Source organism: Falco cherrug, chromosome 6 (genome assembly GCF_023634085.1).
Source record: "Falco cherrug isolate bFalChe1 chromosome 6, bFalChe1.pri, whole genome shotgun sequence".
Lineage (NCBI taxonomy): Eukaryota > Metazoa > Chordata > Aves > Falconiformes > Falconidae > Falco > Falco cherrug.
In genome coordinates this window covers 51985272-52011640 of record NC_073702.1, presented here as the reverse complement: position 1 = coordinate 52011640, position 26369 = coordinate 51985272, and the positions used below count along the sequence as shown (strand labels likewise).

The 26369-nt window shown below is 41.9% G+C and overlaps 1 protein-coding gene across 12 annotated transcripts in view; it reads right to left on the bottom strand.

Moving 5' to 3' along the window:
• Positions 1–559: 559 nt before the first annotated feature.
• Positions 560–26369, bottom strand: part of NHSL1 (NHS like 1) — a 182236-nt gene continuing 156426 nt past the window's right edge. For 6 of the 12 annotated variants that reach the window (XM_055714184.1, XM_055714186.1, XM_055714190.1 and 3 more), the window contains 5 exons: positions 25056–25248; positions 20038–20169; positions 6767–10195; positions 6096–6225; positions 560–2832 (listed from right to left, as the gene is read on the bottom strand). In XM_055714184.1, the coding sequence (XP_055570159.1) occupies positions 2109–2832; positions 6096–6225; positions 6767–10195; positions 20038–20169; positions 25056–25248 (4608 nt within the window). In that variant the 3' untranslated portion in view covers positions 560–2108. Of the gene's footprint in view, positions 2833–5630; positions 5683–6095; positions 6226–6766; positions 10196–20037; positions 20170–25055; positions 25249–26369 lie in introns of all 12 variants that reach the window. The other 6 variants (XM_055714185.1, XM_055714187.1, XM_055714188.1 and 3 more) reach the window with 4 other exon arrangements.

Here is a 26369-nt window from a genome sequence, read left to right as displayed (position 1 = left end):
GCAGCTGCAGGATGTTTTGCACTATCTCTTTGCAACAGTACATAGTTCAGATTGATATTAGTAATATCTGAAATTATCTACTTTATCCAATTAGGTTTTCATCTAATTAAAAAAAATCCAATGGTTCTTTAAATATATTTAGCATGCAAAAATGGTAGAAAGTTTGCTGCACACCACTTATCCCCACCCTTGTTCCAGTGAGTGCAGCTGGATTCACCTTCTCCACTTCACTTCTCACTCACTCCGCTTATAATCTGGTTCTCCATGAATTTTAGTTTTCTGGGACAGGTTGCAAGTAAGAGAGAAGTAGTAGAAACACTCAGAAATGGTACTGGAAAGAGCTTAGGATTATTTCATTTTTTTTAGTCTCAGCATTGAGATGCCAAAATGGGATGGATATGTAAGTACGCTTTAGTTGCCTCTAAAGTGAATTAGTAAATTTTGTGATGAAAACTGGAGATTAGTAGGTGGATGCATGGTTTATGGCATTCAGTGGGTTGCCATATGCTGTGGGACATACCTTTTGAAGGATATTTGCACCAACTCAAAAGACAATATGGCAACTGGCAGCCTTTTTCTTTATTGAAGCAAAGTCACAGCATTTTCATCACTATTCCCCTCTTGTGAAGGGAAGAGTTAAATGAAGGCCCCTGAAATTTACATTACTAACAAGTAAAGGATTGAAGAAAGAGATTACAAGCATATTTCTCTAAAATAAATAATCTACAAAGAGTGCTTTTTCTTCTTAAAAGCAATCTAAAAATGTATAAATTCTACGGTAGGGAGATCAAAAGATATTTTAACAACTTTCAATATTTACAAACAATACAAAAACTGCGCACGCCATCAAATGATGCAAAATTCTTTTTAAAAATTAAAAGCTTCATTCCTACTAAGAACCAAAAACTTCAGCCAATATTTGTTTTAATTAATGGTTGTCTTTACAATTGGAAAACCGTTAAATGTTTTTATTATCTGTAAAATATACAATAAAAATGAACCTCACTAAATTATTAAGGTTAAAAAAGAAGAGAAATACTGCAGGCAAATCAAAAAGGAAACTGTAACTTATTCTTTGGTAACCAAAAGTTAGCAAGTATCTGTATTTCAAGTGATGAAAAGTAATCATCTTCCCATTCTGACAAATGGAAGACACTTCTGGCAAAACACAACTCCCCAAGTTTCAATTTTGAAAGACAAGCTCCACCTACAGCTCTGTAGTGCAAGTTCTCAAAGTCAAATTTTGCTTTCTAATTCAGAAACGTAACCCTTCCAAAGTCTGGCAGTGCACTGCTTAACTCCTCTCCCACTTTTCTGTTTTCTGCTCGCATCTTCTGCATACATCTGACTGTTCCAGTTCTCTAAGGGAATAACTCTAGTTCAAGGAAGCAATTCACTTGGAAATGCGTGTTTCACCAAGTGTACGTGTGTGGCTGCATAGCAGCTAGTAGTGTGTTGTGAAACTCGGCTCCCTTTTCCACGTTAACTACGTATTTCATTTTCCCTCAGGAAAAAAAGTAGTACCCTGGACCAGTTCATAACCTGGTGACCTAACTGCTTTAGCAGGACACGCTTCATTGAACACTGGGCCATACCCCAGTAATAAGCCATGTAACCCCAGAACCAACCTCCTCATAGGTGAATGTGCCTCATCCTGCCTCTCCCTGCTTAACGAATGCACTATGCTGCACCACTACAATGCTTTTGAAGCAAATGTCCAGCTTGTACCACAGGAGCCTTCCCATTCCTCTTTTTCAGGCTTATTCCTAAATTTTGCTTGCACAATTGCAGTCTCAAGAAAAAGAAAAACTTCACACCCCTACAGGCTCTGAGAAAACTCCCCACCCCCCCCAAGAGGACTTCTAAGGCTTTACACAAAAAGTCCAACTGTTGACTTTCTTCAAGCCACAGACCACTCATTCCAAGCAAGTCCTCCCCACCCCAACCCAACCATGCAGAACTATCACTGCTTTAGCATTTAAACACACACATGCAGTTCATGGAATAAATGCTCAGCAAAGTAAACTTGTCCTGGTCTGGGCTTTCTTCTGGAATCTAGTCCTCTGACATTTTCTAGACTAATAGCCAATCCCTTTTGTCACTGCCTTTTAGCTTTCTTCAGCTGAAGGGCTTAGATACTTCCTTGAAGTACCTGGCTGAGTAATTAAGTCTAGATGGGTTGGATCCAAGGTCTCCTTGCAGCCTGCCTCCTCAGCATATGGAAAGTCATTCATATCCATTTCATCACTGTTAAACATATCGAGCTGCCTCTCTTGCTGCTCTTCCAAAGCCCTTCGGACCCTGCCCTCTGACTGTTCCACCACTTCCCCGTCTCCTTCACTAATGACAGTCATGGGGCTGCTCTGGATGCGGTTGCGGACATTGTACTTGCTGCTGGCAGCCGAGGGGGGTGTTCGTGACCGGCCGTACCTAGTGCCAGAGAAGGACATGCTCCTTGGCATCAGGCCCTCGCTCTTGGCCCACTCTTCCTGGGCCCGTTTGCTCTTGCTGGGTGAGCAGCTGGCAGGGCTGTCGGAAAGGTCGGGGGAGGCATCCGTCTTTGCCCGGTGGAACCGGGGGTCCGTGTTCTTCAACATCTCTGCTGCGGACATGCGGGAACTGGTGTCACAGCGACTCCCTTTCTTCAGCAGCAGGGCTTTGAAGTTGTCATTGCTGGTGCTGCTCTTGCGAACGCTTCTCTGAATAGATCCGGCTTGTCTGAGGGCAGCTAAGGTTGGGGAAGCACCAGTGGGAGTTACGGGGGGCGACGGAGAATGGTTGCGGGTACGGTCGTCTTCAGAGTCTTTACGGCCAAGGACTTTCCTTTTGGATCTGAGTTTGAAAAACAATAAAAAAAAGAGGACCAAACGAAAAATGAAACTTTTTACCTCCCCTAATTAAGCTCAGCTTAGACGGATGACAATGAATTAAGCTAAAGCAGAGAGAAGGATAAGGGAGAAGTAATCTAAATCTAAAGAGTCAATAAGAACACCACCAAAACTGTACAGGCATTAATGCAGGTATTGGAGATGCCAGCTAGTTTATTGTTCTTTTTCTGCAAATCTGGAACAACAGAACTACTAAAACCAGCAATACTGATGTCCAAAACACTTCAGCGAATTTAGTGAGTCAGGTTTTCTGTAGTCAGTATTCAGCTGCAAAGACTAGTGCATTATAAAGATCATACCCAATGCCATTTGTCTGTTAGTTTGGGGACTTGATTGAAAATATGTTCTGGAGTATGTTACGGGTTTCTGTTTTGTTTTACTATTTCATTTGATGCCTTCTGGAAAATTAGAAGTGTAGTTTAGTGTGCTTCCCTTTAGAAAACGATATTGCAAGTGCACTGCTGCTGAAGTTTAGATAAAGGGAGCCACATGTAACCATTCTGGATTAAATTATTTAAAAAATAATAATCCATCCCCTACCCAAGTATTAAATGAATAGTGAAAACTGAGTTTTCCAGCCTCTATTAAGATTCACAGACAAAATTCACAGTTCTGTTGGTGCTCTGTCATTGCAACTCTTCTGCTAAATGAAGGAGCGACCCAACTTCCTGACATGAAAGTTAATTTTTTCCAAATGAAAGGGTGGAGTGCTTTTTAATTTAAATGTGAAGTGCAGGGATAACAAAAACAAAATTAAGAAACAATCATGGAACTGGAAAGAAGTGGAAACTAGAATTACATTGGCAAAAGTCAAAAACAAGTCAGTAACTTGTTACAAATACAAGATTATCATGCTGCAATTCGGTATTAATTTTTCTCAAGCATTTGTTCAGTACAGACTGTTTCCCTTGTAGAATGGGTTTCTACTTAATGTGATCTTTAGCTGTACTTTCTTAAAGGCCTTGAGATTTTGCCAGGGCAAGCTCAAGTATCTTTATGCATCGCAGCCCAATGATAATAAAAAACCCCAGAAAACAAAGTAGCAGGATCTATCAGCTGAGTTGGTGGTAGCAACAGACATTGCCATAAACTCTGGCAAGACTTTGGAGCGATCCTGTCTCTCGTAAGTGGTGAAGTTTTATGCATAGATCACTTATCATAACCCCCAGGCAGCAGCAACAGCTGTCATTTCCAGCTGCTGCTGCCTCCACCTGCCTTTCTGGAAGAACCGACATCCATTCAGCCTGAGGATGAATGGACACCAGAAGAGAGCACAGGGATAGAACGATGACTTCAGTAGTGGCAAACCTAAGAACCTTGTCTAGATTTAACTGTGTGTCAGTACCACAGGCAGAAAGTGGATTTGGTGCTTGGATGCTCTGCAGGTCTTGATGTGAGCATGTGTGCGTGTTGGTTACAGGGAAAAAGATTTCCCATCATTAGGGTTTTTGGCTGTCTATGGGTACCTTTAAACACAGCAGTGCTGGGGCTGTACTGCTGCCAAAACCCAAATGAGCAGTCAGTTTGCTGTCAGCATCTAACCAGCTTTTCTCAGCATGATGAATTATGGCAGAAACTTAAAATTAAGAACCAAACTTGGTTTTGGTGGCTTTTCAGACAGAGAGAGGGTATATATTCAAACTTGTTCTTCCTGACCTTAACGCACGTGCCACTAAATTTCTTGTCTTACTCCAAAGCACGTATTCAAGAGTGCCAATTGCTGAAACAATGCCTTTTAGAAGTAGTGAGGAGAAAACCAAAACATTTTTTATTCATTAACAGCCAAAGAAGATAGTGGTTCAAGTCTAAAGCCAGCAAAAGCAAGGTCTTAATAACAAATGTGTCAAGCAGTTTTAACTACGTCACATCCAGTTCCATTGTCCATTTCCCCATAAACTCATGAATTACACGTATGGGCCTACACACAGAGATCCACTCTCTATCTGCATACATAATGGAGAAAGGCTACTGGCCGGAACATTTCATTCTAAAACCAGATTTGTCGCAGTCCTAGTGAGCACCACGCAACATAAATGCAACAACCATTTTTAGAACAGCTCCTACAGGTCCAGTCCTAACTGGTAACCGTAAGTTATAAGAAGTTAGTATCACACGTATGTAATTTTTGTAATATCTGAAGCAAGGTAAGTTTCCAAAATAAGAAAACAGCATTTTTCTCCCAAGTGCTGCAGTCTCCCAGCCACTTTCTCCCAACAGGCTCTTCCCCATCCCTCAGTACTCCTGACGCAGAACTCACGCACAGATGCGCAAACTGACTAAACACCTGGATAAACCCACACGGATACTGCCAGGCACCTTCTGTGACCAGGTGAGAGATGGCCCCTCCACATTCTGAAGTAAAAGACAAAGCCTCAAGATGGCACTACCGCTACATCGAGCCTAGTCTGAAAGCAGGCTCAGTAGTTCAGAGAGTGGTGGTAACGGTCTTGTGTGTACTGTTTAAATGGTGCACACGTTTCATTTTGTGGTTTTAAGCTTTTTTTTCCACTTCCTTTTTTTTTGTGAACCTAACGTGAACAGCACAAAAATCTAGTTGCCTATTCAGGATGATTTCGTTTTTAAGGGAAATGAATAATGTCATTAATAATAGAGCCAGTGTTGCACATTTCATTCATGAACCCGTTTGACACAAAACACCCGACCTCAGGCTGGATTATGGCAAACTATAATCCAGCGTTTGCCATATGTTTTGCCATATGACTGACATGTTGTGTTACTTGCCAGTTTCAGCCACGCTTGCCATGAAGCATTAGCGTTGAGCCTCTGTCCCAAACTGCACCATATAAGCAGCGAAGAGAGTAAAAAGAGATGGAGAAGAACGAGAATGAAAACAAAAAGATACACAGAAAAAGCAACAGTAGAGTTAATATGGCAGATCGAGAACAGTACAATAAATATTAGACGTAACGGTATTTTAAGGAGCAGGTTATTTATAATATAATCTATATTGATTTAATCTGGTAGCTTTTAGTTCAGAATGGATTAAATATATTTGTAAAACAATAAAATACACGTTTGTTTCTTCATCTTTTTTATATATAGCCTTAATAGAATGGTCATAAATGTGTGCTTTCTGTTAAAGCAATGACTGTTGTAATTGGGTGTCTTAGTACAGAAAATGTTACATTGTTTTTTAGAGAAGTACTGGACCTGACAGGAGTATAGGAAGGGCAATTTCTGCAGTACCTGTGAATGGCTGCAAAAAGATCCTCAGTAGTCCTTGGTCTTGCTGGTGTTGCCACTCCGTCCGTCTCTTCCCCATAACTATTGCTCAGCAGGAAGGAACTGTTCGCTGTATCTGATTCAAACACCTCCACTACGCAGAGAGAATGAACAATACTGTCAGTCCATCGTGGGAACCCAACAGGCATATAATCCCGACACTGGCCCTCACTGCCTCTAAGGCAAAGCAGCCGAGAAACTGAGAGCACCGTTGTCATCATTGTGATTTCAAACAACGCTTGCTTAGGAAACTGCAGTGCACAAAATGCTTATGCTTGCTCACACAGACAGGCGGAGAACAATACTGAAAGAAAACTTGTATGGTTTCCACTAAAATACAAAATCCAAATTAACAAAGCTACCTGTGTTTTAATCCTAGCACACACAGTTAAATAAAGCATAATTTTCTTTCCGTGTCTGCAATAATGAGAAGTCAGGCAGGAATTATAAGAAATCTCATAAAGTATTAATCAGATCCCTGCAACTTTCTTTAGGCTTTTAGTTACAACTATCGTAAGAGGTTTCTTTTCCCTACAGAACCCCACCTGAATGCTAGGATTGCTGTTCTCCCTCCCCGGCTTCTTTAAAACAGCTACCGCTGCATCTGAAGAAGAGTCAGAGAAAAAGAGACTCACCACTTTCGCTCTCTTGAGATAGATGCCCTTCAGTGTTACTGCCACTGTCTTGGCTGCTGCCTGAACTGCTTCCTTCATCAAAAGCAGACTGCTCCTCCTGCCTGGGTTCTTCTTGAACTGGTGATGCAGCAGGCTGTACCACAAAGGCATTAGCTCCCACTGTCTCAGAGAAGGTGAATCCAGCAGCTCCTCCCTCAGGAACCAGGCTGCCAGAGTCCATCTCGCTAGAACTGAGTCCATCTGTAAGACAATTTCTCGCCTCCTCGCAGTGTGCAAGCACAGCGTCTCTCTTAGTTGGGCTTGATGTGCTTCTGACAGTATCACTCGCTTCAGCTGTTTTCTCCACTGTAAGATCTAACTGTGGAGGTGGTACAACAAGGAACAGTTTGGGTTTCTTTGAAATAGGAGGTGGTTTCTTGCTGGGCAATATGACCTGAGTCTTGTCGGGAGATGCTGGTGACCCCTGAAGCGACATGCCAGAATGGAGGTCTTCACTCTGCACTGAAGACTCAGGTGTGTCTTCAGTAGCTGTCCCCTGTGCGTTGGCTTCGAAAGGCTCGTTTAGACCCACTGCACTCGCAGGCTGTTGATCGCTGTCAAGCACAGGTACATAACCAGAGAGAATGAGAGGAGAACCCCGAGCCAGTGTCTGAACTGAGCTTTTAAATGAAGTGCCTTGAGTTTTCATTTCCTCTTCGCCTAAGCTGCTACTGAGTCTGAGTGAGAGAGATGGCTTTAGGGAAGACTGCGATGACGAATTTACAGTACCCTTTTCCTGAGAGGTGGTTTCAGAAGCAGATTCAGGTGATGGTTCACCTTCTGTTGCTTTTTTCACAGACCTCAGCTGCACCATTTGCAACGCTTTGGTAGTTACTAAGGGCATCACAGGTCTGGATGCGTCTTGCTTGTTGAGTGGCTGTTTCACTGGACTGTAGCAAGAATCCTCCTGGCTGCCTTTCTTAAAAGAATACTGTGGGTACATTGTTGCACCTTTTGTTAGTTTGGGATCAAGAGGTGGAGCTGGTGGTGGGACAGCTAAGGGGAAAGTAGAAGGAGGAGGAACAGGGTAAGAGAACAAACTGATGGAGGCTTCTTGCGGAAGCCATGGGACAGTCTGGGCAAAGGAAGAACTTACATCAGCTTCTGGTGGAGGAGGGGGGAATGTGGGAGAGGCTGGCAATGGTGACAGATCCATGACTTCTGCTGCAGGAGGAGGGGGGGGAGGGGGAGGAGAAAGTTCGGGGCAATGTGGGGGAGGTGTTGGAAGAGGAGGTGGTGGAGGAGGTGCACTAGAATCTGGAGGAGAGCTCAGGGCGGGGTCCAATTTCTTCACGCTCACGGTCCCTTCAGTAGATGTATTTGAAGAAAGGGAAGTGGAGGACGAAGACATGGAGACTGAAGACAGAAGAGAGGACTTCCTTTCAGGCACTTTAGGCTTCAGCTTGGATTTCCCATTTCCTGATGATGCAGACTTTAAAAGCACAGGCACTGGAGTAAGCGCAGTGGGTGTATTGGACTGGCTGGAGTACCCACTCGATGGCGATGTGACTCGGTGGGATTTCTCCGGAGAGGTGCTCTTTGGTTTGGCCAGTCCACTGGGCACTTGCGGCACAGAAGCCCTTGAGCCATCGCTGGAGTGGCTGATGCTGTAATCGCTGAGAGCAGATGACGTACTGGCAGAATGGGCTACTGAGGACTTCACCTGGTCATCTGCCACTGCAGCATAGTCACTGTAGTAACCCCACTGGTCAGCGTACTCCGACTTGATGCTACTTGTTTCACTCTGAGAGGGAGTGACTGTGCAGATGGAGTACAGGTTTGCAGCAGTGGTGGACATCATGCTGCTGCTTGCGCTGACCGAGCTTTGGCTGCGGGAACGCAACACCCAGGGATCCTCATAATCACTGCAGGGGCTCTGGGAAGGGGAGCTGCCATTTTTGCACTTGAGATTCAACTGCAGAGAATGCTGGAGGGTGGCAATGAGGGTTTCATCAAGTATCTGTCCATTGGACTGGGCTTTTTTCTTAGGCATCCTTCTGAGTGAGTCTGTTCTGGATGGTGGCAAAGGCGGCTTTTTTGCCTTTTTCAGAGAGATGTTTCTCACAAGGGATTTGTCACCTTGGCCTGACTGATCATCCTGACGTTTCTTCTCCTTTCCTTCAAAAACATTTACCACGCCGTCTCTGGGGTTGCCAAAACCATTAGCACTATTGCATGGCATGTCTGACTTCAGTCCGGAGTCCATATGCATGGAACTGTAATAACCATCGTGGTCCACAGAATACAGAGAGGTAGAATCGTCCCTGACCGAAGTCCTCTCCAGGCTGCTGCTGCTCAGGTTGCTACCCGGAGTTGCACAGCCTGGTGTGGTACAAACCACCTTGCGTGAAGAAGTCTCACCGTCTTCTGTGGACTTGAACAGCCAATGCTCTGTGCTGTTCACTGCTGCTTGTGCTCGCTCCCCTGAACAGCTAGATTCACTCCTACCATCGCTGTCCTGGGAAGGGTTCGGTAAAGCAAGATTGTTCCTACAGCTGTAGCTCACGCTCTGAGACCCAGCCTCTGCATTTCCAGGAGTGCTAAGGCAGACAGCAGAATCACCGAGAGAAAGCATCATGACAGTGTTAGATGGGATGGTATCTGAAGTCTGCGAGTGACGTGTGGAGCTACTCTCACTCCAGTTACCACTGGAAGAATGGTGATCTTCCTTCCCACTTACTGCACTGCTGGCAACAGGATTGTCTCTCGGCTTTGGGTAGGCAGCAGAGCTGGTAATTTTACTATCCAAGGATCCAACACTCTGGGCAGCATGAATCACGATAACTTCTGAGGAGGATGACAGTGTTGCATTGGGTATGATGCTCGTGGAGTAGGTGGCATGAGGAGAGACCACACATGCTGGGCTTGCAGACTTTTCGCTATCATAGCTTCTCACCTCCTGAGACTTCGGCCTTGACAGGGTCCCTGTTGTAGGATTGTTCCTCAAATGCACAACACTATCATCCACCTGCAATTTACTTATCTGGTGGGGTAAACTTCCAGCGACGTCTTCTGTCTGCCTAGATATGCTCTGTGTCTGCTCTAGGGACTGAAGAGACACTCTCGCACCAGCCCGAGGCAAGCTGTGAAAACCTATATCGCTGTTTTGGCGAGAAGCAAATATGACTGCAGCAGAATCACTCATCACTGACATATTTCCAGATGAGCTGGAGAACTGAGACATCTGGGCTGCAATTCCTTGTCCTTTCTGCGCTCGTATTCTTCTCATTGAAGGGGGCACAACTTTAACTTCCTCTGTTTGGCAGCTGGTGTCCTTGGTTTCAGAGCGCTGCATAGCTGAGCGATAGCTGTCTAGTCTGCCTAGCGTGGAACACTGATCTGGGACATACATCGAATGCCCTCGGAAATCACTTTGGCCAGTGCCAACTGCTGAAGTCAAAATAAAATAATTATTTCTTGAAGCACAGATTCACATTTATCTTCTTACTCATTTAAAAACAAAAAACCCCAGCAAACTGCTTGATCCCCATACTCGTGCAGGTTATGCTTTCTGAAAAAGAATCTGCGACAATGGATTTTGCACAGGCATCATGTGTTTTCTGTATTTCTCTTCCCTTTTTCCTTATTACTGGAACCTTCTGCTTAAGAATCGTCTGCATTCCTGCCGCACATTCGACACATGAAATCCTCTGTTTATGACATAGTAATAATTTCCATAGTAATCAGTTATGTCAGAAACGAACTAGCACTGTTTGACTTCCAGTAGACAAAGCAGCGGGAACAGACAAAAGCCTGAGAAACGTGAAGTGTGTCTCCATGCTAATGCCTCATGCAATAAAGAAAAGGGGAAGGAAATCTGGAGCCTAATGTGAATAATCAGATCTACTTTTTAGAAGCATTACACTTCAGAAAAAAACTGTCAGCAGACACTGATAGCTGTCCAAGTCTTGCAGTTCGTCTGAAAGTAGGCTAACATACTGAAACATGCATTGTTTTACCACAAATAATACATATGCTATAAGAGCATTTATACAAAGATATTTTCCAACACTGCAAAGAAAACCATTAAGTAACATTTCTCCATACAACTACTCTCTATTTATCATAAAGGAAAAACCCTTAAAAAGCGGGGAAAAGAAAAAGATGGTCATCTCATCCTTAGCACCATCAGGAAATAAAAAAATAACTGTACTTTTTTTTTTAAAAAAAAGATGTAATAATCATATATTTGCATTAAAAAAACCCTTTGAGGACAATGGAAAAAACAGTTTTAGTTCAAAATATAGTTACCACCGTGTCAGTAGAAAGGTCTGTAGGGCTCTTTTAAATTTACATTTTTATGGGTAGCTGTCTTTTAAAATCACAAACCAGAGCACTGCTTTAAAATTAGTCTGTGTAAGGCTGTTGCTTTTCAATTCAGTTGCATTACTGTATAAATAGCAGACACGAGAGGCAGGCGTGCTGCTGGAGATGCTTGTAAGGATGCTGCACATGTCACTGTGGGGGAAAATGGGTTATTTCAAGTCTCCGCCTAAGCTAGTCTCAGGAGCGATGATGAAGTAGCACGCCCAACAGGACTGTTCTCCTTTCAGATTTACTATATGGAACTGGACCAGGAGGATAGGTATTCTTATCATGCTGCTTTAAACACCACTTAAAGGACATTTAATTATCCTTACTCTTGGCAGGCAAAAGAGGCGTTTTAGGATAAGGAAAAGAGGGCTCTGAAAAGGCTACATTGAAAGCAGCACACACAAAAAGATTGTTTACTTCTTTTCCCCAGGCACATAAGTAGTCTTTTAGCAGCTTGAAGCCTGTTTAGTTTGCTTTGTGTAGATTCTCTTGCTCTCATGAAAATGTAGCCTCTTTCTGCTTCTGGTAGGTTTGCAGCAAAGCTAGATAGTTGAATGCTGGCAAACGTCTTTGATAATGTAATATGAGTTACTGTCAGAACAGATGGACTACTGCAGCCAACCAAGACAGGTATTTGCATATTCTGGATACAGTTATTAGGAACTGTACAGTAAGAAAAATAATTTAATTTTGCTTTCCATGAGTATTTTTTCTATAGAATCAGTGTTCCCCTTTGGTTAAGCGAGAGAAAGCCATCAAAGTAGACATTATGAATATTTCTCCAACCATGACACCACTGATGACAACTGTTAGCTAATTTAAAATATCCAGTAATAAAAATTTGTGTACTACATTAGAAATAACCAAAGAGAGAGGATATTTTTCTTCTTCTGCCACTGTGAAACAGATACATGCATGCAAACACACACACGCACGCACGAGACAGAAGGATGGGGCTGGTGGAGAACGAAGCTGTGAACACTACAGCAAGTGTGTAATACTGTCACATACTGACCTGTGGCTGAGAGCACCTCATTTCAGTATGCAGTATGTTTGTGTTCACAAATGAAGCTAAACGCACTCTATTTCACAAGCAGTGTAATGCAGGTGGATGGTCTATGCTTGTTTAAAACATTACTGCTAGGGAAGAAGGTAAACGGCAAAGTGGAACAACACTGGATTCGCTAACCTCCCCTCTCCTCCTTCTCAAACCAGGAGTGTTAGAATGCATTACTGGGACATGCTGTTTATAGCCAACGCACAGCAATGTCTGAAATACAGAATTAAACTTTGGTAATATATCAACACCACTAAATAGAAGAGGCCAAGGGCAGTTGTACCAAAACGCCCGGGGGAGCAGCTCCTGCCCCATCCCCTGGCACCCACATCCAGACAGAGCCTGGGGGACTGCTGGCTTGGCCCAGGCCAAGCAGGGCTGGAGGAGTAATGCCAGCAAGAGGGGCAGCATGAACAACCGCAGGACGCTGCGGAGTGTCAGTGCTAACCCTGTTTGTCAGTAGTACAGATGGAACTCAGGGTCCAGTCCAATATGCTCAGGGAAACTTCGTAAATTGTCTCAGCAGCAGTAAACCGTTACAACCTCGATACTGCAAGGAAGCGTGTCAGGGCAGGTCTTCGCACCAGTGTGAGGTCTCTCATTAGAATTGTTCAGAGCCCAAATACAGGGTTCAGAGGGGGCAAGACAGCCCAGTCTCAAAACTATGAACTGCAGGGCTACATCCTTCAGTTATTGTATGTGATATGGTCAGGGAAGGGACTTTTCATGGCTGTTGCTATCACAAGAACATAACTTCGAGGTTTTAGATTTTTTTGTAGAAATGTAGCATATTCTGAAATTAATTCAGCTTTGTTTATGGCTTTACATGTACGCACAATCTCATGCAAAGCTGTGAGGATTTACTTGCCCTTTACAACACAGCAATTTCTCTTTTTGTAGTTCCATTTCCCAAAGAGGGACAACAGAAATCTGTAGGGAAAACGGTTCAAAAAAAAAACCCAAAGGAAAATTTAAGGCTCAGGCATTCTGTTAAAATGTTGAGGGTTTTCAGATTTTGGTGGAATTCAGAGGAGGGTAGCGAGGAGTATTTTGTTTGCAATTTACAAATGCACTGAAAAACCCACACTCATTTCCAGAGTAACACTGAAAAGCAAGGGTTTTCAAAAATCCTTACAATCAAACTACCTTTGTTGCTACTGCAGCTAGAAAATGACTGATCCAATTCTAAGGGACAGCTCAAACATTTAATTGACTATTATGTTGAAAATGCTAAATCTTTCAGAAGACCTCTACTTATAAACAGTAGTTACACAAGTTACAAGATTTCTGCAACACCAAAATTCTGGAACTGAACCAGAACTTTTAAAGACAACCATCCGCAAGTCCATCTAGTTGCAGGGGTGATGTCTGAGCAGACAGCAGCAAAAAATATTGCAGAATTGCACATCAGGTTACAGATGCTGAATGCTATGAAGTCAGAAGTGGCTGCAATTTGGTGGTATGATAAATGTGGCTGAAAGTAATTAATAATCATCTTGTCTGCATTTTATATTATCATGTGTCCAGCAGCCCTACAGCCAGTGCTACGTCCAACACAGGAGACCTCTACCTACACCCCTTCCTTCCTTATTACCCTACTTCTTGCTGAAAAGACCTTAGGGCAAAAGCTCTTCCCTAATGCACATGTTCAGGGTAGACTCCAGCACCAAGTGAAGAACACCCAGTATCTGGAACAAGTGAAACATGGAACATATGTAACAAGTCTTGCATGGAAGCACAGAGAAGAGGTTCAAATGCATACCTTAGCTCCAAGTGCTTGATCCGAGATATGCATACACAGGTTACACCAGTTTTCCCTGTCTCTGGTAGTTACTGGTGTTGCTCATTAGACATGACAGGGATTGAGACTGACTGCAAATTTGATGGAAAAAAGGAAGTGTCTGCATGTAAGCCCTAGGGCCAAGTACTACCTACTAGAAGACCTCCTATCTCCCCAGTGACTCTCAGGCTGATCTGGTGCCACCAGCAGCTTGCTGCAGAGAATCAGCAGAAAGGTCCTCTGTATTGAAATAAGCATAGAAACTGAGGGTTTGAGAAGATAAAAAGTATGTGTGTTGGTATCACAAAGAACATTCTTGTTTCAACTAGTATACAGAAGTAATCTCTCTTCCCAGATTTATTCTGACTAACCATTTCTACTACAAGCACTTGTCTCTTGTGCCACAGGCACATTCCTAAGATTTACTGCACTCATGTTCTCATGCCCCACCTAGCAATCCTATTCCAAACCTGATGACCTGGCCAAGTCACTGTGCAGGCACCACAACTTCCAGTGTTACAAAAAAACCCAGAGACTGTTCATCTGTTTTACCCTAGTACTTACACACCAAATTATTTTCAATAGACATTCAAGAAGAAACAGACAAGTACATTGGGCTTATGGTAATGTTAAGGGATTTTCACTGTGCTCCATGAAGCACCTGTAATCTCTCAGAAGGGAGAAAAATATTGCAAGGAATCCTGTGATACCTTTCAGTACTGCCAGCTAAAAAATATCCTCAATCCTTGTATCACTGCCACCCTGAAAGGAAGATCTTTGATGAAAATACAGGGAATTTCATTCTTGATTCTGTTCATTTCACTAACTGAACAGCCTCTGGTGAAGGATTATATACCTGACATCTCTGTCTTTCATCCCCTATTATCAAAAAGCAGATGATATATACTTTGTAACACTCTGATCTCTAGATGAATAGTGCTGGAAATGTACAATGTTGAGAAACTACAGCTATAAAACAAGTATTGGTTAAAAGGCACAATAACTCTGGAAGAGAACTATTCTCTCCGAAGACTGTTAAAGTTGCAATTTGAAGCAGGTGCAGAATTACTTGACTTGAACAGCTGGGTATTTGCGTGGTACTTCTGCAGGGCCACTGGATATCTGGGACTCTTACCTGTAGGACCTATAACCTGAATGACTGCTAGTGCTGAAGGGACTAATTGGAAAAGAATATCAGTTACGAGGAGTCTTCAACAGAACAGCTGAGTTCCAAAGATCAGAACTTACGTGCCCCCACGTTGCTAAGATGGAATTGTTTCCTCTAAGGCACGTTAAAAGAGAAGCTTCAGCAGTCCCAAATGATACCTGGGACACCAGCTGGTACCAACAGGGGGTCTGTGCTGTGCCACAAGAAAGCAAATGAGCAACTGACAGTTCAGGAGTCAGTCATATCCATCCTAATGACTGACAGGAGGCCCTATAGGTGACAACTCGTTGTGAGCTACTGAAAATGGGAGGCAGGGAAATAAGCTGAAGAAAAGCATATGAGGTCATTCTGAACTCTCTGAACCCTCTGGTTAGGAATTTTAAAAAGAAGTAGATGGGGAGGGGGCAGGGGGGGGGTAGGATGACAGAGCCATAAAGACCATGAATTGTGCCTTAAGGTGGAAAAAAAGTACTGAAATAATTCAAGGAAGGTACATGCAAAGCATAAAATTAGAAGACTGTTTTGAAGACCCAAATTGGACAGAGATTTTCTGTTTGATTAAAAAAAAGCAAAATGCCTGGCAGAAGGAGGAGAAATCAAAAGGTGGAAAACTTGAAGATGATTTCCTCTCCCCTGCTTTTGCGAGGTATGTTTATTTGGAAGATGAACTGTGGTGGAACTGATACTCGGTCTGGGACTTGCTCCTCCTGCAAGACAGGGAAGGAGTCTGGGACACCAGAAGCTGTCCATCGGTGCCTGGGACTGCAGAGCTCTGGAGAAATACTCACAACCAAGTAACTTGGCACCTTCACTAAAAGAAAGTTCCTCTCAGCCAGATCCTAGAGCACTGACACAGAGAAGGAACCATGGAGGCATGATGGCATTTCTCTCTCTTTATTTCATCTGAAGAGCTGGAATGTGTGAAGGAAGCTGAAGAGAACCTACAGCCAAGAAATGAGCAAGTCCTGTGACAGGTTCTCCCAGAAAAGCTGCTCACCTCTACCAAATTTGTTTGGGAATCAACTTCTTGCCTGAGGGGACCATACCGATTTACATATAGGGTACCATCTGAAGAAAACAGCTAGAGGCCATGGATAATGGCAACACAAAGCAGAGAAACTGAGAGCACAGAAACTGGAAAAAACCCATCATCTCAAAGTTTCCTGCCCTTTCTGCAGTTTTGATCCAACACTGACTCCATTAAATGTATATATATTTATGTTCTGAAAGACAATTAAGGCAAGTCAGAAGTATGCAAAACTAATTTTTTCACTGCTGTGTTTGGCAGAGAGAAGAATGCTTTGCCTTCTCCTCTTACTTTGGCGTCACTCTGCTAAATAGTACTGAGAGGGTCCTGCTGTTAAAAAATAACTATCCAGAAAATAACTGCATCTCTAAACTGGTAGGCATCTCATACTCTTACTCTGTCTCAGAATCCCATCTATCAGATCACATTTTATTTACAGAGCATTTTTTATGCAGAAGTCTATGCAGAGAGACTGGTTGCTGGAAGACATCTGTGAAAACACAGCAGTATTACAACGCTCAAAAGTAGGAATGTTTAAAGATACTTTAAGCACATGCCTCATGGGTGCAGTTCATGATTCCTTTCAATACATTTGACTAAATTCTACAAGGGCACCACTGCTGCTGAGCTCGGGCCAGCAATCAGCACAGGCTTCCTCTTCTGTTTGGTCTTTTTTGTTCTAAAGGAGCCAAAGCAGCTGGGGGAGAATCCCAGCAGCTTGGCCTGGCAGAAGCTCTTCCAGGCTCTCTCGCAAGAAATGAAAATAGTTCAAGCCTGGTTGAAGCTTTGAGGTTCTCTCAAGTTTCTGCTTCCTTCTGAAGGATAAACAAGAGGTAACAAGAATCTGCTCTGTGTGTTGGTTATTTAGCCTGCGCATAGCAACTTTGGTGTACCAAGGGATTTTAATTTTTGTGTAAATATTATAGCCATTTGCAGCAATGCTGTAGGGGAGAAACAAAGAGATTTATTCAGCTGAAACCACAGGGAGAATGTCAATAGGCACAGTGCAATTGCTTGACTTGGAGTTTAGTCCGGATCCTTGTTCTGATCAAATGAACTGTGGAATGTTTTAAAACAACGTTGTTTGTTTTGGGACAGTGTAAGAGAAACAGGGAACGGATGGCTATAGAAGTATTTGGGGAGTGACATGGGAGAAAAGGCAGAAAGAGCACTGAACAAGGATGGGGGAGTCTTAATTTTTCCCAGCCTTGCCAGCAACCTGGTGGGTAACTCTGGCTAAGTCACTTCACTGCAGCATGCCTGGTTTCCCCATCTATGAGATGAAGACACTGATAACTGTTCTCTTTTCAAGCATACTTAGTTTCTAGTGATGGAAAGCAATATTCTAACAGGACGGATACTGCCATCAGAGAGTTTTCCTGGCATACATTTTGCCGTCTGGATGACATACAACCACCACATGCATGAAGCTTCTTTAGATAACTTCCGTCATAGGGCAGATGGCTGAAGCCCTATGTGCCTGCCGGTTATGGGCCAGGGAACTGTCCAGAGAGAGCCCCTACAGTGAGATACCATCAGCCCTGAAATTTCTGCAACTTAAAACAGGAGCCGAGGAAAACCATCAAGCAGTGTAACATGAAATGTGCTCAGCACAGAGACGAAAGACCAAAATCAAGACCATAAAACCTGTCACCCTTAGCAAACAAAGTGGCGAAAGTGAGAAACTTCTTTTAAGATATTAATTGAAGAATTCTTTTTAAGAGAGATGCCAAATGCATTCTCAGTTTATTCCACCAGGTAAACTACAGCCGATCTTTTAAATCATTAAACATCTGTCTGAAGTAGTCACAAACATAACCTCAAAGTTTTGGAAACACTGCTGGCAGGAAGCATTCTTTGCACATCCACCCAAGTACTGTTGGCACCCATTTCAAAATCCATGTGCCCGAAGAAGCGCCGAGAACTCCAGCAAGTGACACAGTAGTGTGGGACAACATATTCTGCTTTGCTCTGTTTTTCTCCACTATCTGGCGTTGAGGTAGGTCCTACATGTGTCAAAGATAACCTCTGTTGAAAACTAGGACCTTGGTACGTATGTCATTTTCAGAATAACATGCTAGGTTCAAGACCACTGTAACAACCCTAAAAATGAACAGTTTAAGTGATTTTCTGTATCAGTTTTTCATTTAAGTTAATTTAAATTCGTTAACAAGCGTTTTTAAGGAGCACAAGTAATTTCATCTCAGCTCTAGACAGAGAGAAAAGTGATTTAGTTTAAAATGGAAGAAGGGAATGCACAAAGTATCCCCCTTGAACAGATGAGAGAGGATGAAGGTTATCTCTGCTATTTCTCTAACCAGCTGCAAACATGGAATCTGAGGGATTAGCCTTAGAGAGACCTAAAAAAGGAGAAGGGAATAATTCAATATTAAGTTCTATGTAGCTTTGTTTCCAGCTTTGATCTTTGTTTGCTTAGAACAAATGTACTTTCAAGGCTGATAAATGTGTTGTTCTCTCTCAGGAAATAATAAATTAAAATTCTGATCTCCAGGAGGACTCCAGGTCTGGAAAGTGTCTCCTGCCAGGTGGCAAGGCCCACTGTGGACAGCGAAGAGGGAGAAAGGGAACCCACACTATGAGGGGTTCCCTACGGCAGGCATCCATCCCACAAGAAGAAACAGACAAAGAGAGCTTTGGAGAAATCTCAGAGCCACAGTCTGAAATAAAATTGTTAGGTGAGATTCAGAAGTAACGAAATGTAAAACTGCCTAACTTTAGCTGTCCTAACAGGGTTAGGGAAATTGAATGTTCTTTCTTGTGGCAGAGGATTCCCATGGCAGGGCACTGTTTCATTACAGATGCTGAAGGAGCACAGTTCCACTCACAATCTGTTCTTCCTATACTTGCTTGTTTCTTGGCTTTCTATATGCCTGACCCTCTAGCTCATTTCAAACCCATCCAGAGAAGTTACCTATTTTTGCTTCTGTTTCTGAAAAATCTAGACAAAGAACCAAGAATTGAAAATATAATTTAAAAGGAGAGGCAAAAAGCAAGGTAGTAAAACTTTCTGAAATTATCAATATATGAGATGATTCCACATGTAAAGCACCTAAAATTGTGTTCTGCAAGACTATTTTAAAAGACTTTCTCCCTCTACTGCAGAAAAAGGGGGAGGGGGAGCATAACTTTATCTATGAAGCTATCATTTGGGAAAAACTGAAACATCTTTTTAAAAAGTAAGAATGATCAGATTTAAATCAGAGAGTTCTGCAAAAAGTGTCTGAAATGTCTGCCAAAATTCAGACTGCTTCATCAGCTTTGAGTATCACATGTGCTACTAACTGTGAACGAGGACAGCCTAAGGTAGTGTAAACGTGACCAAGCAGGCATTTTTCCTTTGGAATAAATGCAATAGCTAATGAGCCCATGTAAATTATGTCCAATCAAATAACACTGATACTTCAAGGGCCACCAATTACGATCTAAACTGAACCGAAAAATGTACAGGTTTTTCACTGTTGATGCAACTCTTGGCAAATTCAGGAAGGCATCCATGAACCAATTTACTCCACTGAGTAATTACTTGCAAGCCAAAATGCCTGCTCACTTCAGTTTTGCTTCAGTGAACATTCTGGGGGAGTAGACCAAATCTCCAGGAAAGCAATAGAGAGCAGAAACCTTATATCCCTGCAGATTTCCAGTACACCATTTTCCAAATACCCGGTTCCCTTCAACAGAGGGAAGTCAACAGATAAAAGGTCCTAATTTCCTGATGCACAAGGTGGCAAGGAGGCACACATGTATTTGGAACTGTAACAGGCTATCAGACTGTATTGGTTTCATGAGCACTGGTAATGTTATTAGTTGAGTAATGATAAGTGGTGACAATGAACAGTGGGTGGAATACAGTTCTGATGAGCCATACCTAGCTCCTTTTGTATGTTGTCAGGGATTCCTGTAATAGTCTTTCTCCTTTTGACTTTCTTCGGCCGTCTTACCACCGTGTCTGTGTAAATTAGAGACCGCCGAATGCTGGCTTGGCGGTCGAAATTCTCCCCTAATACATGGTAGAACAAGCAAAGCAACATTACTTTCAAGCACGCTGACATCATGCATTTTCTTCCACTAGTTTTATTGTAGAAATGGAAAAAAAGGCATTAATAAATGATGTTAGCTTGGTCCTACAATGAATGTTTACACTGAAGGAAGATACAGCATGGTGTCACAGTAAGGCTTTAGACACACATATCGATTACACAGCACTGCAGGTTTTAAAAGGAATTTTGACTTCCTGAGCCCATTTCAGATCTGGTGAGGGCAGCTCTAATTCCACAAGTGAACAGAATCCTTGCTTTAATTTGGTCTTTGTGGGTTTTTTGTGTGGTTTTGTTGTTTTATTTTAAAGTACTGAGCTTCAGAAAAAGCAAATCTGCTCATGAAAATGAAAGATCACAACGGTTTATGCAGGAACAGACATTGCTATTGGCAACAGCTATTATGTCTTTACACAGCTCCATCATTAAATCACATGAGACACCTCTTTTTCATTCCAAGTTGCTCTGAACCTGTCAAGTGTACCACATTTCTGGTGGTGATCTTTTAACATGAATACAAATAAGTACCACAGAGCATGCAGAGATCAAACTGATCTTGCGGTCTCATAAATATTTCAGAGTGGAAGCTGCTTAAAATTGAAACTTTATAAATGATTATAAAAATATACAATGACAAAAGCTGAAAAAAATGTGTAAGTGCACGTTGCCAGACAAAGCCTTATGATGACCATGTGCTGTATCATAATGGGACCCAGAAGCACCACTATCATTAGGTAGCTTTTCTTTAGGAATTCACTTTTGTTTAGAGGCTTAGAACTTGGCCATTTTACTAGTAGCAAGATGAAACTTGCCTTGTAGATTATGAGTTGTGCTAATTCTCTGTTACTTCTAAAAATCTAACAACTACCCCCATATCTCACATGTAAGTTCCCTTTTTAGAAGTCAAAGCATTTTAAAGCACTGCTAAATGTCATTTAGATGACCCATTTAAAACCTAAAAAAACGGCTATACACGTTTTTTTGTCTTTTACGCTTTTTTGAAAATTCATGACCAAATTATTTGCCTCTAAAAAGTGATTAATGCACATTAACTAATACGTCATAAATATTATCCATGGCTGACTGCACATCAGTGTGATGTGTGTCGTGTAAATAGCATAGAAAACCTCATTACCTCTATAACAGTTAAAGATACAGTCATATATCGAAGTATAGCATGTAGACTTGTGAAAATGCAAGGAAAAAACACAGCAGATTCATTCACCATATTGTAAATATAAAGACTCTGACTCTGTTTGACTGGAGCCTTGTGCTCCCATGAGCTGCACTTAGTGCTAAGCGGAATCCTTGCAGCTACAAAGAAGCGCCAGTTTTATCCAAGTTTTGGACTGACTGAAGTCAGGGCAGATCAAGGGAGGAGAAAGCCCATGGGATCTATAAAATTTAGAACTATCGATCCCACTGGCTTAGTAGAAGCCCTGAAATACTGAGACAGACTATCCACTGGCTGGGACATTACCACTACTAGGACATTAGGACCCTTATGGGGTCAGAGGGTCAGGACCACTAGGTAATCCTGCCATGCAGCATAATAATTCCAGCCACATCATAACAAATCTAAAGAATTTGAAGGAGAAAGTTTTCATCTCTGAACATATCTTTATCCATTCAAAGGCCAACAATTATGCCTGAGACAGTGAGTTGCAAGGAAATTAAAATACAGCTTTGAATGCCCTGGAATAAAATATAAATGGTAAGCAGAGAGTGCAAACAAGGAGAGAGTCTTTTACATGAAGCCTCAGACAGCACAAACAGGATGACCATGGGGAAATGTTACTGTGTCAGCTGATCCACAGTAACTTCTTCCCCTGAACTACCCAAGAGCTAACTCCACTGTAATCCATATTCAATAGCTTTTTCAAAGCCACTGTGCAAATTTGTAGAATTTCGAAGTAGCAGCTTCAATAAATTCCAAGCAAAATCAGAATGTCTCAGTCTTTTTTCCATTCTTCATTGTCTTTTTTTTTTCTTTTGAAAATACAGATGTTAATGTTAAATACATTTTGCAGACTTAAGGATACTTCTGCCTTCTGTAACAGGTTTGTAACAAATTATCTAGGCATTCCTTATATAGTTTAGTCAAGCTTTCCCTCATGCAGTTTACTCAGTTTCCTTGGATTCACCGAAAATATTTAAGTATGTGCTTAAATCTCACTGAAGTCAGTCAAGCCAGACTCAAGCAAATGCTTAAATGTTTTGCAGGGTCCTGCCAGGTGCTGATCACCTCCACCATCACCAGATTCCTCCATCTGGAAAGAAAGTTAGTTCCAGAAAACCCATGAGAGCAGACACCATTATACATCTTTTAATGCCCAGGGTATGTAAAAGCAAAGACTGGCCACCACTGGAAATTCAGCCCAACCCCTTCCAGGCCAGAAAAAGCTCAGCCCAGGCACTCCCAAAGACTGTAACTGCTTCCAAATCTGGATGTCTAGTCAGCAGCCTGTCAGCCTAATGCTATGCCCCTGTACCTTCAGGCTATCCAACAGATTTTCACTACTACTGTATTAGTTGCAATCTGTTTACCAAAGAGCCCTGAAAGCTGAACTTGTGGAGCATTTATTGCACAGCCACACGAGAGGCCATTGTGGCAGAATCATTTACTAATGCACTGATGAAAACGCTGTCAATTGCCAGCAGCCTCTTCAGAGGTTAAACTTTTATTTCATGCCAGGAGCAATAAAGTGGAAGTTTTTTGACCTCTCTTCTGGGAGAGTGAGAAAAAGAGCAAGTGAAGGAAAAAGCCAAATAAAAACAAAACAGGCAATGGTTTGTTCCATGGCACGTTGAACAAACAGCGCAGAATTTTTGGTTGTTTTTTTCCTGTCTCATGAAGTAACATAAGGAACTTCACAAAATAAAATTACTTGGCGTGTGGGAGGGCAGAGGAAGGGAGCAGATTGTGACTTTTTAAAGAAGAACAAGGACAGCAGCTTTTTTTGTGTGTTGTGTGTGGCTCATAGTCTGTTACTCTCACTTGCCTTGTTTCATGGTAGAACTATAATTATTCCAAGGGAACGGAAACAGTGGATCCCAGACCAGTCCACACACTGCAACAGCAGTCTTCCTCTACTGCCCTCCCTTTTATGTCTTCCAATTACCACGTTTAAAGGGAATTGACATGCTCAACAGCACACTCCAGAAAGGTGAGGTGTAATATGCACATGCACTATTTTATCAGAAAAGTTGAGAACTGCTGAGTTTGCTGAGTGCAAACCAAACAATTCTGGGGACACAAGGTTTGCTACACCAGTTGAATTAAGCTGGTTTAAGTCACAAATGTAATTTATCCAAACACAGTAACGTTCCCTATGACACAGAATTAAATCTACGAGGTTTATTTTATCTCTTTTACCTCATTTTTCTTTCCATCTGTTTACTTCTCCCATAAATTTTAAGTATGCAGGGTCATTAAATCGAACAGCAGATTACTCCTTCTGTAAATATACCCTGTTCTGCTGTCACAGTATCTAAGCGCTGCTCAAGCATATTGATTATGTCAGATCATCTGCTGTTCCCATAACTGCACCTGTATCCTGCATTCCCTACATAATGCCAACTGGCTTAGTAACATTTTACCATTGCATTTATTCTCCTTCTACTAATTTTCCAGAGGTGGAGTGTTCATAACTTTCCGTTGTCTTCATGCTATTTATTTCAAGTATTTGCTGCTGTTTATTCAAGGAAAGGTTTCTTGTTGATTTCTCAGAGCTCTCTGGTGTTTGTCACAGAAGTACTGCTCCTATACTACTTAAATATTTAAATACTGTTAAATAATACTATTTAAAAGACTAGTTTATAAAAAATATAGGTGAAAAAATTAGTAGTCACACAGGGAAAGATAACACCCAATTTACTTTCAAAACAAAACCAAACATTGCAAGCTACTGATTCTAAGAGGAAGCATGGAGTCAGAGTGTGCCATATGGCATTTGAAATAAATCAAGTATTAAATATCGTCCTGCTTTTGGCAGGCAAACGATCAGTTGTTTGAATTAACTAATAATAGACAATCTTGACACTGTGCAGAAAAAGAGGGATTATTAAATTGACATAACTCAGTCTTTCACAGAAATTCTATTTACACACAACAAAGTATCTATTCAGCATTAGGCTTTAACATAATTTAACTTCCATGGAGCAAGAGTTCTACAACTGTAAAACCAAAGAGGATTTTCAAAAATGAAGAGTTAATACACAGTTCATAACAAGAAAATGTGGACTATGTTCACATCAGCGGAGTATCTTACCAAGAGCCTTGATCAAAGACGGAGGTAGCCCCATTAACTTCTGCTGTTCTTACCTTACTCCCCTTGCTGCTGATAAACCTAAGCTAAACCTCTTGTTGCTGATAAAAATAAGAGCCTAAAGGTTTTTTCCTTGAATTTTGTAACATTTAGTCTTTGGAATACATAAGTCCCTGATAACTTTCTTTACATAAAATTCCTAGGGAAAAAAAAAATCCTGAAATATAGTTAGCATTGCATAAATCATTATTTTCCATTACATTACCCTCAGTGCAGTCTACAGCAAAACCACTGCTATTTATCAATCCTCTTGTATTTCATGAATATCTAGTGCCATGTCAAGCCCATGTTGTATAGACCATCTTCATTAATGATAACTTTAAGGGATTTTGAGGTTTTCTCATAAGGTTCAGAGATAAAAGCTATTAAACACAAAACGCTTTTCACAAAGATTTGCAAGAAGGAATTTAAAATTCATGCAGAAAATATACAAGTGTCAAAATACTATCCAGCTTTATGGATCTTCTTTATCCCTTCCCACCCTCCTCAGTGTAATGCAATTACTGAAATTAAAAGCCTACCAGTCACATTAATAGGAACCACATCCGTTTGGACTGCTTGTGCTTGTTGTCGCATTTTCTCTTCAGGCGTGGGCAGTGGGAGTGATTTAGTCCAGTTGGTTTGGGTGTTGATATCTGATAACTCATTTGAAACTGGAGTTTTAGGCCTTTTGATGGTAATAAGCTTTTCTTCTTCTGGGGAAGAGACGGGACACTATAAACAGAAATACACAAACAACGTAAGTTTACTACCAGGAAAAAAAAGGTAGGACTATGGTATTACTAAGGTATTGCTGCTGTAGTCAGCATGACAGCTTGTGGAGCAAAATACACCCTCACAAATATGACACTCTGACCTATGAAAAGAGTGATTAGAAAAAACCACACAAGCAAACAACCCACAAGAAAACACCTGGGTTGTATTCATCCAAGAATCAGATCAGTCTAAGGAATATATATACAACAGTGAGTGAGAAAAGAGTGGTCACGAGCACAGCAAAGCACAGTGACTAAGTATCTTACACTGACATCGCCCCTGCCATGATTAACCCCTCTCACTGCACCTGTTTGCCTTTCCCTCTGCTCTCCCCACCTAGTGCCCTATTGGGAAGATGAGATTTGAGCACTGCTTTGCTCCAGCTGTACAGGTTGTAAGGATGCATAAGGTCTCAGTGAAAAGCCTGTTATGAAGAGACAGATTTGGGGAGAGCTCAGTAGAAGAACCAGCCAATGCACTCTACCAAATCCTCAGCTACAGGTCAGTGAGGTAGCAAAAATAACTGCTTTGGCCTTGGAAGAACTCATGCCACAGTCAAGGGGTTCGTTTTGCCAATTTTTCAGGGGTGAAACAGTTAACAATATTAGTAACTGCAGAATGGTCATTTTAAGTCATTCTTTATCAAGGTGGGAGATTTCACCTCCATCATGGGTGTTTCACTTAAACAAAAAAAAACAAAACAAAAAACAACCAACCAATGGAAAAACTTTCTGCACCAGAAAAAGAAGTTGCAATAGCTTGTGCAAATCCTTCTACCACAGAAAGTTATGTCAAAAAAGCCACTTCCGTTTAGGGGGCAAATCTGTTTTCATTACAAGGTCCATGCTGGCATGCCAGTAATGGCAAAGCAAGCCATAACGTAGCTTTTTACTGATAGTCCGTGGCAAATGCTCAGGACAGGAAAGTTCAGGGCATGTGCAAGACATCACTGGGGCTTCCAGCAGGTGGTCACAAGCTCCAAGCAAACCCAAAAGTAGCCTTCTCTCCTCCCCACTCTACCCAGCATGGCACCCCAGGGAATCCCAGAAGCAGGAGAGGAAGACCAGGGACAAACCCCA